Source organism: Lycorma delicatula, chromosome 4 (genome assembly GCF_047948215.1).
Source record: "Lycorma delicatula isolate Av1 chromosome 4, ASM4794821v1, whole genome shotgun sequence".
Taxonomy (NCBI): Eukaryota; Metazoa; Arthropoda; class Insecta; order Hemiptera; family Fulgoridae; genus Lycorma; species Lycorma delicatula.
The window spans coordinates 61,342,961-61,358,070 of NC_134458.1; the positions used below are offsets into that span (position 1 = coordinate 61,342,961).

The window sequence follows — 15,110 nt, forward strand, 5'->3', positions numbered from 1 at the left end:
AAAAAGCTCATGTTGTTCCAGTACTAAAGAAAAACAAAAATTTAACAGATCCCAATAGCTACCGTCCTATTTATTTAACGTGTGCTATGGGAAAAATATTTGCAAAAATGATTAATAATCGACTCGTCTGGGTTTTGGAAAAAGAAAACCTGATATCACCGTATCAAGCAGGTTTTAGGCAATACCATTCTACCACTGATCAAATGATCAGCTTAGAGGACGTTATATATAACAGCTTCATTACAAGGAAACATTGTGTCAGAGTCTTCTTTGATCTTCAGAAGGCTTTCGATATGACCTGGCGTCATGGTATAATGCTCCAGATACATGAATGGGGCATTCGTGGCAATCTGCCTGTACTGCTCAGCAACTATATGAATGACCATACCTTCCAAGTACACGTCAACAATGAATATTCATGTGAAAGAATCTTGGAAAATGGCATACCACAAGGTTCGCCGCTGAGCGGTACCTTGTTTACCATTGCCATTAATAAATTGATATTAGCCATTCCAACAGAAATCAGCAAAAGAGTCTATGTTGATGATCTGGCAATTGTGTATGCCAGCAACAAGACTGCTATGGTGAGGTACAAATTGCAACGAGCGATCAATGCTCTAAATGAAGTTGCAAGGAATAACGGATTCCAATTCTCACCAGAAAAAACGTGCTGTGTACACTTCTGTAGGAAGAGAATTCCTCATCAAAGTCCTACGTTGACAATTGATGATAATCCAATACAATATAAAGACAATGTAAGATATTTAGGACTAGTATTGGATAAATCCCTTACATGGGGATTACATATACAGGACTTGAGTGATAGATGCAAAAGAGCCCTAAACATTATAAAATGTCTATCAAACTTAAATTGGGGCTCAGACAAAGAGACATTATTAAGATTGTATAAAGCATTGGTTCAATCTAAACTAGACTACGGATGTATCGTATATTCATCCGCTAGAAAGTCGCATTTAAAAAAGTTAGACGTAGTTTATAATAGCGGAATAAGATATGCAACCAGTGCTTTCCGCACAAGTCCGGCGGCTAGTCTGATGTCTGAAGCCGGAATAATGCCACTACATTATAGAAGAGAGATCCTTTTACTAAGATACGCAGCAAATATATGGGCTTATCCTGCCCATATAAATAATAAACTTTTCAATAACCATCCTATGGCTGCATTATACGAACGTCGTGCTACCTATTCCAGACCAGCCGGAATTAGGTACCACGAATTAAGAAGTAAATACGAAATTGCCTTTCCAGATACATTGGCAATTTCTACTAGAGAAATACCGCCATGGCTCTTGCCAGCGGTAAATACAAGGTTGGATCTCTCTCAAGGAGAAATAAAAAAGAAACCAGCAGTGATCATCCAACAGGAATTTTTGGCAACCTTCAGTAGTTACGAAGAACATATTAGAATTTATACTGACGGTTCTAAAACCGAACATGGTGTTGGATGCTCAATATATGTAAATGGAGAAGCCCACTTTTGGAAACTGCCAGTTGTGGCCAGTGTCTACACGGCAGAACTCACTGCAATTCAGCAAGCTCTTCGCTACACTGAACACTATTGCGAAGAGAGAGTGTTAATATGTTCCGATTCTTTAAGTGCACTTGTTGCAATTCGGAACAAGAACATTAAGGATGTCCTAATTGCAAACATCCTGTCCATTTTATACGTTCTAAAACAACGAGGACAGCGATGCGTATTTGTATGGACTCCGGGGCATGCTGGTATTACAGGTAATTAAATCGCAGACGAAGCTGCCAGAAAGGCAACAGTCTGCGATGATTTGGATGCATTTCCTGTAAGAGTGGCAGATGTTAAAAACCGTCTAACAAATATAGTAAAAAACAAGTGGAATGCTGAATGGAGGAGTTTAAATACAAAATTAAACTCAGTAAAAACTTCTCCTTGTCTTTTATGTCTTAATGTTTATTGTGAACTTTGTGTTTTTAAATAAAATGTAAGGGCCCTTTACACCCTTACATATGACGATCCTGATGGAGATAATAATTTATTTTAAAGAATGTGACGAGGGCTAATGACCTTAGCAGTCGATGCCCATAAAAATTCAGGAAAAAAAAAATTAAGTATTAGGCTTGTGTATTATTTTATATAATTTAAATCTAGGATTAAAAAACCCTTCTTGAAAACTACGGATAAGATACATTAACATTTAATAAATAGCAGAGAGAATTATTGTACTATAGTGTGATAACACGCTATTCAAAATATTAGAATTTTTTTGCAGTACAAAAAAAAATAATGAGTATGTGTAATTGTGAACAACGATAGATTGTTTTTGATATATATTTTATTTATAAATTTACAGTAAAATAACAGAAAGGATATCACTGTTATCATCGGTTAATAGAACTGTACTAAAAATAAATATTTTACTTATATTTGGATTTTATGCTTATGGCCTGAATTTTTGGTACTATATCTATTACCGCTTCTTGTCGAAGGAGACACTGATGCAAATTACAGTAATATACTATGAATCTTTCGTATTCACTTAGTAGCATTTCTTTATTCTCATTTTGTCAATATCTACAACTATCAGAGCGGGAAGAGTTAAATACAACATAAATTCAGATTTTAAACTTAACTCTACAATCAAGTACACAGCTTAGAAGAAAGCAGATGTTCATCATGACTAATATGTGGTACAAATATAATAGAAAATAAATATGAAAATACAACAGACATTTGTCGGTAATTAAACTAAGATTAATTAATTTAGAAGTGCACATCAAACGGTTAAGGAACATTGATGAATTGGCTAGATATTAAGTGAATTATTACACTTACTTTTGTTACCGATAGTAAGTTTTTTGTTTTACATTCAAATACACTGTGCTTGTATCTTTTTATTACTTACTAATAATATGAACATTATTTTACCAGCTCTATCTGTGATTTATTAAAACTAAAAATACCAATCCAAAAGATGTGTTCATTCAATCATCGATTCTAAGACATGAAAATATTTTATGCTACTTAATAGATTTAACCAACCTCAAAAATCTACTAATAAAAAAGCTTTAAAATGAGAATCTATACAAAATTAAACTTCATTCCAAAAATTTAATAATACGACAGAAATAATAAAATAGAAAATTGTTCTTTTATTTTTAAAAATTGGTCCTCAGATTGGCAAAGCTTTACATAATATTATGGGTATACAACATGGACACATATTTTACATAAATATATCATAACGTATGCTTAATTTAAATTATTTTTACGGTACAGAAAATAAGAAGTGCAAAATAATTTAATATAAAAATCTGTGGTTATTATAACTTATCAATAATTTCTGAATATTACGATTACTGTAATTATGAAACTAAAAATTAAGGAAATAAATAAAATAAACATAAAAGCCGATGTTAACTTACAGGCTTTATGTTTTGATTTTTATTTAATAGAACCGTTTTAAAATAGTATGCCAGCTCCAAAATATATGGCACCACGGTCAATATGTAGAATGGCTTGGAAGCCGTGAAAACAGGTGTCATCTAGCTTCTTGACCCCATATAAAAATCTGAAAATAAAAATGTTAATTATCACTCAAGATATTCACTTGATATACTCCTGAGTTCTTAAAATAACTAAGAATTTTTGGAGTTGTTGAAAATTAAACTTAATAAAATAAGATTTCTTGATGGATCATTTGTATTTTAAATGATCAGTTATTTAAAAATGAGGTGCAACTTTTGTTTTACTAATTAAAAATTATTATCATAAGGAATTAACATACCACGACCTTAATATCAACCCGCTACTTTACTTTAAGTGTATTCTAAGTTTTAGTCGATAAGACTGTTAAGACTGAAATTAATTTATAAAATTATCTGAAATATTTAAAATAAAAATATCCTGGACAGTTTTTGATGATTGAATATCATTATCATTATGACTTTGCACTTAAATTTTTTTAAAGTCCAATAATCTGGCACAGTCAGGATTTCAGCAACACTGGATCACTAGACTGAATCTAGTAATAAAGTTAGAATTAAGAAAAATTATCCTAAATACAAATACGGTTTATTTATTACGAACGTAATTTAACAAAAAAAGTTTTATAAACGAAAATAATAAAAAAGGTAGGTTAAATGCTATATTTCTTTCACAATACTTACGACAAACAATTACAAGACGCTTACAATAAACAATATATTTTTGTTTATTATTTAATGTGGATTCCATAACATTTTTTTTACTTGCCATCAGCACTGATGATGCAGCAGAACTTGAAGTTGATAATATATAATGCTTGACTTACATTGTTTGAGGCCCATTTTGAGTAATGTTTGAATGACCATCGACTTTCTACTCTTTTTCTTTAAATTAATCGTTACAAAAAATATAAAGATTTGTTATTTTTGCAATGTTGAGTGATTACAGCAATTTTTATGAACTTATTTAACGTATCCAGAACCAATCCTTAGTTATGTTATCTTCTTCATTGTTACTTTCCATTTCTTTTGCAGAGTGAAAGTTTAACACATTTTTAATTATAACCTAATCGGTTACATCTTTGACAACAGGCTCATCTTTGTTAATACACAGCTGTATACTGCAGCTCAGACTCATGATAAATCGCTAAAATTTATTAGACACCTCCTGAACATCCACTGTAGGGTCCAAATGTCACCATGTGATTCCTAAAAGAAGCTTTAGGAGGGAAAAATTCAATAATGATACTGCAGTCAAGCATTATGTGTGCAATTTGTTGGCGGGGCAGCCATCTTGTTTATTTGATGAGGGGATCATGAAGCTACCTATCTGATGGAGAAAATGTATTTCTGTTGGAGGAAACTATATAGAAAAATAAAGTAGTCTATTTGCAATTTTATTTAATATCAATAAAGATATGTAAACAAATTCCGGTTTATATTTGAATGACCCTTGTAGATATATTTTACTGAACGTTTAAAAAAAAAGTATGCAAAGGTTCTTGCTTCAGTTAGGCGATAAATAAAAAGAAATTATGAATCGTGTGTAATATAAGACGGATACTTCAACTATATGTATTCTACTAACTACATAAGCGCCTAAAAACATATTCTCTCGTTTTTTCTCCATAAATTTCTTTTGTATACTATAACTTTTATATTACTATAACTGTTTTTGATCCGTAAATTAGCAAATCGGTTTTAATGAATTCTAAAGAACATCAAATTTGATTATTTACTTTTAAATCTTTTAGAGACAAAATGACAGATTTTGACAGGATATTCAGCATGAGCAACAGGGAATCTAGGGGTTTTCTATTTTTACTCGTTTCTAACAATTAATTAAAATTTCCCCTAATTTCTTAAATCATTTATACTCTGTTTTATAACATTCAGTGTGATACCTTCAATCACAAAAAAAACTATGTTAATAATTGATAATTATGCTCCTAAATCTGTATTCATGTTTGTCAGTCTGCAGGCAATGTTGCATAAATGAATAAGTATGGCACAATCCTCAGTTATCCTTGTTTCCTTTAATATATCTATTAAACTATTTCCTTGAATGCATTTGCTACAATAAACAATATTCAAACATTCTTCATAAAACAACAGGAATAATGTAGGATTTAAGTAAAAGTTTTTAGTTTCTAAGGTCATCGTAAATTAAATCTACTTTTACTTCAAAAGTAGCTCGAGTGGTTCTTGAGACTTTTCAATTTTAGGTTAGTAATAATTGAATTTAATATAATTACAGGGTTATTTACCAATGTACAGATTTTATAGTTCAGAAAAAAAAACAGTAATGACGGTCATTTTTTGACTAATTATTTCTCAATGCAACTTAACTGGCCAAAATTCATACAACAATTATAAATCTAAAATAAAGTTTAGCAAAAGTTTTAATATACAAAAAATAAAACTTACTTCACTAAGAATGGCCCGATTATCACTTACAGAATGTACGGTTAACCTCAATTCTGAAAATGCTCCAAGTTTTTGACTAACAACACCTTCTGCAATACATCTTGAATCGAATTTACCTGAAAAAAAATAAATAACCGGTTTATAAAATAGATTAATGTGTAATAATTATATTTTCTTATTACCTACATATTCCTCTTCAAAAACTAAAACGTTAATTCAGACTGAAAAAAATTAAAAAGTTCTAAAATAATGTAATGTAAAATATTAAAAAAATACAAATTCGATCAATTAGTATAATCTCACTGTTAAGAAGTCACATCAGTTTCACAACTAAACTTATAGACTGTTGTAGTATTTTTTATATTCCTCATAAAGCATTTACTACAGAGATGCTCATGACTAAAAAATCTTTGAACGATTAGAAATCAGGAAGGAAATTATTTTATTTATTAACAACAAAATTATAAATAAATCACTGTAAAGGGCATTTTAATTAAAATGTTTTCTAGATTCAACGGATAAGCAATGATATATAGTATAGTTTAATAAAAAAATCAGCTATTAGTTTTTGAGTATTTTTAGTTCACCTGAATCTATAGATGCAATGAATTCAATGCAAATGGAATTTGCATTCGATAATGAACCCTTAGACTCTGGTAGTAGTAACTACTACTTGAATATAAGTTCTGAGTGGATGAAGTATAAACAGGACATGAAAGGACACAAGTGTGTAACATATTACTTGCGCTAGTACTATTTGCATTAAAAGAATTAGTCAATTTTTGAGAAATAGCAAACATATTAGTGCATTTCAGTCAACTAATAGTAATTACTGCTACAAATACAGCGTAAGTAAAACATTACAAACACAAACATGATCGGGCACTTCCGTAAAGAATCACTATAACTAGTTACAGCTTAAATCGGAATGTAAAATCCATTTCAAGAGGCTTTAACAAGATAAATATTACTAAATCAATAAATTACTAAATATTACTAAAGTTCTGCAAATTATAATAGTCAATTTCTTCAAATTAATCATACCATTATAAAATTTTAGTTACCCAGATATAAAAACTAATATTTGTTAGATTCTCTAAAGTAAGATAAGTTAGGTAAGGTAAGTTAGATTCTCTGAAGATAGAGAATCTAACTTACCTATTTTGCAGCGCCCATTTCATGCCATTTTATTATTATCATTGTCATCAATTCTGTAAAGCAGCCAACATTTTCTTTTTACTTGATGAACAGCAATTTAGTTTCATAAAAAAAAGATAAAAAATTCCCTGACTGTACAGCTTCCAATTATTTTAGTTCATAGAATAACATTAAACTCACACACGAGTAAGTTAGTTTCATGCAGTCTCACCAAATGAACCTTTTTTTTCACGATTATAAATCATAAACTTGATAGAAAAATAACAGAGGCAGACACTAGCCAAAGTGAAATTCTTATTTATTATTCTAAAATAAAATCGAGGAAAAGTATATTATGTATTGTATTGCAACAAAAAAAAGTTAATTAATTTGTCGCTCTATATTATTTATCCAGTACTTCTTCTTATAACAGCTTTGAGATAGAAGAGGCATAAATCAGAGGTCCTTCATTTGACATTACACATCTTAATTGTGAACAAATATTGATATCAGCTAAGCAGAATATGCACTGATCTGCAGCAGTGTATTCAGCTCATAAGGACATGCGATCAGCTTAAAATATTGTTTACTGATGCCCTTTTGCAGAGGGGAAGGGATCTCTGCTTTAAACTTAAAATGGCAGCCTCAAATCCAATTTTGCCCCTTTTCCAAGAAAACTCAATTTAAAATTGTTTGAGTGATTATAACAATTTATTTGCATACCTACAATCACAGCAGTGACAGCAGTTTTGTGGAAAATATTTGAGTCTTATAATCTAGAGGTCTTAAGTTGGAGTCTCCTTGAAATTTTTTTTAACTTTTATTCTTTTCTTACTCACACTAATGCAAAAGATTTCTTGTTATATAGAATTTATAAGAATCTAGAAAAAAATTATAAGAACTTAATGTACCCGATTATTATTTTATTTGAGACTCAATTATCCTAAAATTTTTTATGAGAATAACAAATAAATTTATTTTAATTTTTCAGTATGCCTGTTACAATCCAGAGTATGATAATTTAAAAGAATACTAGTAAAATATAAGTATTTTCAGATTGTAACAGGAAAACTAAAAATTTAAATAAATGTATTTATTTTATTATTTATTATTAAATAATTATTTACTTTAATTTTTTTTCAAATTTTAAAACAAAATCTGTAAGGTTAATAATTGTTACATTCAAATAAAATAATAATCAGTAAACGAGAAATTCACATATTTTTTTTTCAGATTCTTATAAATATCACAGTAAAATTCTAATTATCCGGACTGATCTTTACAAGGCAAAATCTAGGTAATTAGAAATCTGGATAACTGAAAAATTAAAAAAGGATTAATCATACATTCTGGGCATATCACTCATGTGCATAACGGGTATCATACTTAAAAAAACAAAAATGTAAAAAAAATAAATGTATTTCGGTAAAATTAAAAACATACTTCAGAACTCAAAATCATATACAAATTGAAAAAAGTAAATTAAAAACCCACTAAAAACAAAGGTAGATAGAAATACATTTGTCGCTGAAAACTTTATTTGAACAGTATTTTAGATTTTTATAATAGTCTATTAATTTATTTTAGATTTCCTAGTGCAGATGTAGGCGGTCCAGATAGACATCTGGAAAATCAGCTTTCAGATAATCATCATCCTACTGTATATAAAAAAAATCATCTGCATCGGTGTATATGTAAGAAAAAGTAAATGTTAAAACAATAACATGGAGACTCAAACTCAAGCCCTCTACATTATGAGACTAGAATGCTCACCACTCGACTGCTGCTACCGCTATAATTGTAAATATTCAAATAAGTTACTTGAACCTCACAAAAATCTTTAAAAGGAATTTATTCAGAAACGGGGCTGACTTGGAAGTTGCCTTTGGATTTAAAGTAAGGATCCCTCTCCTCCTACCATCCTGCAAAAGCGCATCAATAAACTCTGTTGTAATCCGACTGCCTGCCCTTGTCAGTGAAGAAGAAAAGAGCTATGATGCCAGGAAAGTAAGTGTTTTAACACTTCACTCGCTTTTTACATAAGCTGAACACAGAATTCTTGCTATTTTGTGTTGTTAGACGTGACAATATTTTTAAGCAATATCCCAGAAATCTTTCACCAGAATGAAAATATTGTTCATACTACACCGCCTAAAAGATAAGATGTTAATAATTATCTTTTTTATTTTATTTTTAATTACAGTTTTCTCTACAAATCAGATCCTTCAAATTTTAAATACAAACATATTTAAATCAAAAAAGAAAAAGTATATAAAAACATACCAATTATCACATAACCGTCACTTGTCATGTTCTCTGAAGCTTCAGATAGCGGAACAATTTTTAGTAGAACCTCTACTGTAGTATTGTAAAACCTGTCAGATGGATGCTCAGCATTTCCACTTCTAAATAAATAACCGAAACAGAAAAAATATCATAAGTTAAATTTATACTAATTCTTTCTTCATAATTTTTTAGGAATTTTTTTCATCGCTGAAATACATAAATAAATCTACAACACATTTTCTATCTTGGAATATCATTTTTAGTATTTGTTGCTTGTTTTCATACGTTACATAAAATCTGACTAACATTTAAAAAAATGTATATATCAAACTTTATATATATATATATATATATATATATATATATAAATAAAAATTATTGAGTTCAACAAAATAATTATTAAAATAAAATTAAACACAGGAGCAACAGCAGAATGGATGTTTATTAATAAAATAAACCCCAAAAAAGATGAGGAAGATGTTGACACGATTAAAAAAGTGGGAGACGTAATTAATTGGTTTCCAAATTACGGATGAAATGATCGATGCTTGTCACAAATTGCCAGGGAAAAATAATATGTCCAACGGAATCATTGTCAAGTTTGTCAGAAGGCAGGATAAGGAAAATTTCACGAAGAAAAAACAAGATAAAAATTTATCACTACAAAAACATGGGATTTACAACTGATACTCCGGTGTACATAAATGAGTCGTTCTGTCCACCAAGGAGATGGCTATACGTGCTCGCTCGGCAGGCAAAAAAGTGTAAAGGTTCCAAGTACATCTGGCTACGAGATGGGAAAATACTTATGCGAATGAATGAAAAAGACAAAGTTGTGCAGATTAGGAATGAAGAGGACTTAAACAAATTACCGTAAGCACACTTATTTATGTTAAGATAAATTTTTATTATTTCTAATGATCTCTACCGATTTTAATAAATTAATGAACTGTGAATTTAAAATTCTGCACCAAAACATTAGTAGTCTGCGAAAGAACTTTGATGTATTATTAGTTAATTTATCTAAATTTAAAAACATGCCAGATTTAATTGTTTTATCGGAAATTTGGATAATGTCAAATGAAATAAAAAATTATGATATAATAGCTAATCGCGATGAAGTTTATAGATCAGGTGGAATAATTGTTTATATCAATTCTAAATTGAACTACCGACGGGTTTCTTTATCTCTGCCTGCATCTGATGCGATTCTTATTGACCTAGTGCACAGTGGTATTGAATATACAATACTTGCGCTATATAGGTTACATAGCAAGGATAAGAGGCACTTCTTAAATGAATTTAATGATGTGCTGTCTAAAATTAATTCTAATAACTGCATAATAATCGGTGACTAACTTAAACCTACTTTCCAATCTAAAATAGCATTACCTTCTGGTAAAAACAATCGTTTAAATTTTGTACAAATGTGAATGTTGGTGCTCTGATTTTGAGTCGACCTTCTTAGAACCCATCTCAAAAACATCCTGTGGTATTTCAGTTTATAACTGAACGATAAGTACAGATACGCCCGCTATAAATTTCATCAATTTACCAAATTTCAATGCATCTCTGTTCTTGCAAATACGATTATTAATGTAATTCTGCAAAACAGCGGTTGAAATTTCCACCAGTCTTCTACTGTGATGGAAATCTGTGACACTTGTTCAGCTCTATTTAAACTGTTTGATTTTTAACGTACTATTTTAACTTTTGTGAGTGAATTTCAGCCGGTTTTACATCTTCAACAAATAAAAATCTTATAACAGTACATGTTTCAAGAGGAGAGACATAAAACATCTTAATTACTGTGACTGGTTTTTCAAAAACATTGTCAATGGACAGATAGACCCGACGCTGTATTTCATGTTAGTTGAGGCACGGTATTTCTTGTCATGCTATTTCACACAACACTAGCTACTGTATAATTATCAAAGAATTCTATTTTTAGTTAACAGGAAAAAGAGTACGCATGAAAAAGAGTGTAGCTTCTTCCAACAAGACAAAGCAACATCTCGCATATAAAACAATAGCGGACAATGAAATGGCTTTTACAAAGAATGAATTGTCAGCAGAAGGCGGTAGCTTCTGCATTCCCCAGATTTATCTAACGAGTTCTTTGGGGCTATTTGAAGGTTAGAGTTTACGAATCAAATCCCCGATCGATGAAATTGAAATGCAAGTAACCGTATAGCTCAGGCAAAACCACGATAGGGATGTTAGTTAAATATATATGCAGTAATGCAGATAGATTCTAGTGCCTTGGTACAATACCATGTATCAAACGATCAAGAAGAATTTGACATACAGTAATGCGGCAGTTATCAAAAGGGTACATTTAAGGACCACCAGAAGACATGAGGAATCCACGTATTAACCTGCCCAAATGCAGATGATTGACAACTTCTTCATAGCGACTGTCTTGCACTGACTATTTCCAAGGTAATATTCTAGATTTAATATAATGTAAATTATTATTAATTTAAATCTGTGTATCCTATTAGTTGATATTGAACAAAACGTATAATTCAAATGAATAACATTACTCTCAAAAATCGGTTAGTCGCAATCTTCTTTGATGCATTAGCCGCTAAGAAATTTCATTACAGAAATTTATCTTTCTTTTTACTCTGTTTCTCATTAAAAATCTAAAGGAAAACTAAAGAAAACCTTTTTTCCCTTTTTAATATAACTATACAACCACATGAAACAAAAAAAAAGATTTAAAGCTATGGCCTGTTGTCAAACCAACAGATTTGACAAAATATGAATAAAAACAAAACAATCGGATAATGAAATTTAGATAATCTAATAATTATATTATTGTTCTTTGTTAATTTATTCATCTGATATTTTTTATTCCATTCTAATTTAATAAATTAAAACCAGTGTATGTCGGTAATAATGCTTAATAATTATGTCGCTAAAAAGTAAAAGATAATTTTATCCGTACAAAGGATTTAAAAACGCATTAAAACTTAGCTACTAAAAAACTTACTTTTAATTTTTCAACTTTTCCTTTAAAGAAGGCTGTGTTCCAATATGTTGGAATAAAGAAGGTTTGTAGTGAACCCAGAGTTCATCTTTTGCTCTCCGACATGCTGCCTGTACAGAAAAATGAAATAAAATTCTTTACTAATAAAAAAATCCCGGCGACAAAGTTTTATACTTTCCTGGCATCGGTTCTTATTACTACATAGTGAAGAAATAAATATACATGAAAAAAGTTTAAAGAGTCGATATTTTAATTGAAAATTTAAAAAATCCAGTTAAAAATATGCAATAAATAAAATGGTAGCTTTTTTTAGAAAGAGAGAATTTGGGGGCAAAACTGTTTTTAAATGGTTGAGACACATTCACACATTTACTGAGCTTAATATGAAGCGGGATTATGTTGGCAAAATTTAGAGAAAATTGATCCCAAAGAAACTATCTGCCCCACCCCTGTGGAGATATTGATCCGATAGAAGATATGTATATCCACGTGTACATATGTACATACAAATGTTACCCCCCACTTTTTTTGTCGTTTTTTGGGGTCCCTGGGTCATGGAACTTCAAGAAATGCAAAAAAAAACCCGTACCCCATTTTTGACTGATTACCATACTTTCCTTCTTGCAGCATAGCTCTTAGATCCCAGGAAATTAAATTAAAAACAATCCTGTAACTAAAGACTTGTGAAATCTGGTCACTGATATCATATTTATTATACATTATTCAATATTATCTTCTTCTTTAAAAGTGTACATGTATCCCACCTTTTTTATGATCAAATCTGATTCTAGAACTATTTTTGCTATTTATACAGCAATTATACAAGATGAAGACTATAGTGTCAATGATAAGATATGTCATCACGGTTATGGCAACATCAATATTAATATAATTAACAAACTATAATTAAACTATTTAAAACTTTTACATTATGCACAATAATTACCCAAAATTTTAACCGTCAAATCAAAATCTTAATTATATAAAATTGTATCTTTTTAATCTTACAGAATGAACTACTATCGACGAGGTTAAGTGCTAAAAAATTTGGATGTTCATTAGCCTTTGTTGATTGATTTGAGTGTTATTTTCTGTGCATCCTAGCATTGTTACTCTAACATTTATAGTTGATGCATTTCAGAGTACTTCTATTCTCTTAACTACTTTTAGCACTGAGTCTTCCTGAGATCATCGAATAAATATCACTCCCACTAACCATCCGTACTGTCATGGTCAATTCTTCTTTGTCCCTCCTGCTCTAACAGTTATATAATTTCTTGAAAATAATCCTGATTCTTCATTTTAACAATTTTAAATTTTTATAAAAAAATTTCATCAGATCGATTGTTTATCTGTTCATTGAATAAATCTGATAAAAAATTACATCAAATCGAGTGTTTATTCGTACATTAATTATCGGCTGATCTTTAAATTTCAGCTTGAATATTTCCTGTCTTCTAGAATATTTAAAAGTTTTCCTTTATCTGCATGTAATATTTTTAAGGATTTTTATCATTGCACTGGTAATATGTCCTTTTTGTACCAAATGTGTTGCATTATTTGAATCCTTTATTCCATATTTATATGATTTTATACTTCATTAAATCCTGTTTTAAATTGTCATCTCATTTGTCCTATATATATATATATATATATATATATATATATATCATTGTTACATTCTCATTTTATTTGGTATACTCCATTTTTGTTATAATAGTTGCTTTCTTCTATATTATTTCTAAATTTACGGGCTATTATTTGTGGTAAATATTTTATTTATATTTATTAAAAAAATACTTTAATTTTTCTTTCCCATAAATTTTGCTCAATTTTGTTTTTCTTCTTCTGGCCTTCTGTTGTTCCTTTTTTTGCTTTTGTATCTTTCAAAATAGTTTCCTTATTATTCCTTTTTCATAATCATTACTCGCTGTTATTTGAAAGATACCTAGTTCTTTTTTTTTTTATTACACTTTACTTGACGATAAACTGATTACCCTTTATTGATAATTTGAACTGAATTTGATTATTTCTTGCATAACAGTAATCATTTTAAGATCTTGATATGCTTGTTGCCGATGTGTAAACACTTTTGTGAGTGTTTTTGCTTTCAAATGCTCAATTATTTAGTTTAGATTTACGTCCAAGTAACCGATAAATTTTTTGCAGACTTAGATGTATGCTCCTTTTTAGATAGTATATGCTTCTTCATGTACCGGTGATGGTCAAGAAAAAATCCTATGAACATCATCTGCTTGGAATAGAGTGATGTCAACAAAACTTACTGGTGAGTATTCCTGTATAGGAAGTTGTTTCTACATACTGTAAACGTGACATAAGTAGACCTGACTAACTGACCTTCATCCTCCATTTATCAAACCGCTTCCAAAGACTATTTAAAAAATTTACAGTTTCTCCGAGGTAACACGTGAATTTCTATAAACAAGAATGGTTGTCAGTTTAAAGCAAATCTGCAGTGTACATTTAGTACAATATTGGGCCAAGAACACTTCCTTGTTGAATACTGGATTTTATATCGTAAAAATCTGTGAGAACATCTTAAATCTAGTTTAAAACAGCTTACTTCAAGGTATGAATTTAGAACTATCTAGAAAACATTATGGTAGGTCTTTCTTCTTTTTACATATTAAAATAATGCTGCACCTTATCAAACATCCAGATATATAGACAAAACAGTTCCTTTGATTCAAAAATAATGTTGTCCAATCTGGCAACATGGAAAAACTTGCTATATGACTGTCCTTTCATAAAATCAAAGAAAAATGAT

At 29.9% G+C, this 15,110-nt stretch overlaps 1 protein-coding gene across 1 annotated transcript in view; it reads right to left on the bottom strand.

Moving 5' to 3' along the window:
• Positions 1 to 3,428: 3,428 nt before the first annotated feature.
• LOC142322624 (alpha-1,3-mannosyl-glycoprotein 4-beta-N-acetylglucosaminyltransferase B-like) overlaps positions 3,429 to 15,110 on the bottom strand; it is a 45,881-nt gene continuing 34,199 nt past the window's right edge. Inside the window, exons 5-9 of the mRNA XM_075361702.1 lie at positions 14,569 to 14,576; positions 12,332 to 12,432; positions 9,325 to 9,446; positions 5,905 to 6,020; positions 3,429 to 3,563 (exon numbers count right to left, since the gene is read on the bottom strand). Coding sequence (XP_075217817.1) covers positions 3,534 to 3,563; positions 5,905 to 6,020; positions 9,325 to 9,446; positions 12,332 to 12,432; positions 14,569 to 14,576 — 377 coding nt within the window. The 3' untranslated portion in view covers positions 3,429 to 3,533. The remainder of the gene's footprint in view (positions 3,564 to 5,904; positions 6,021 to 9,324; positions 9,447 to 12,331; positions 12,433 to 14,568; positions 14,577 to 15,110) is intronic.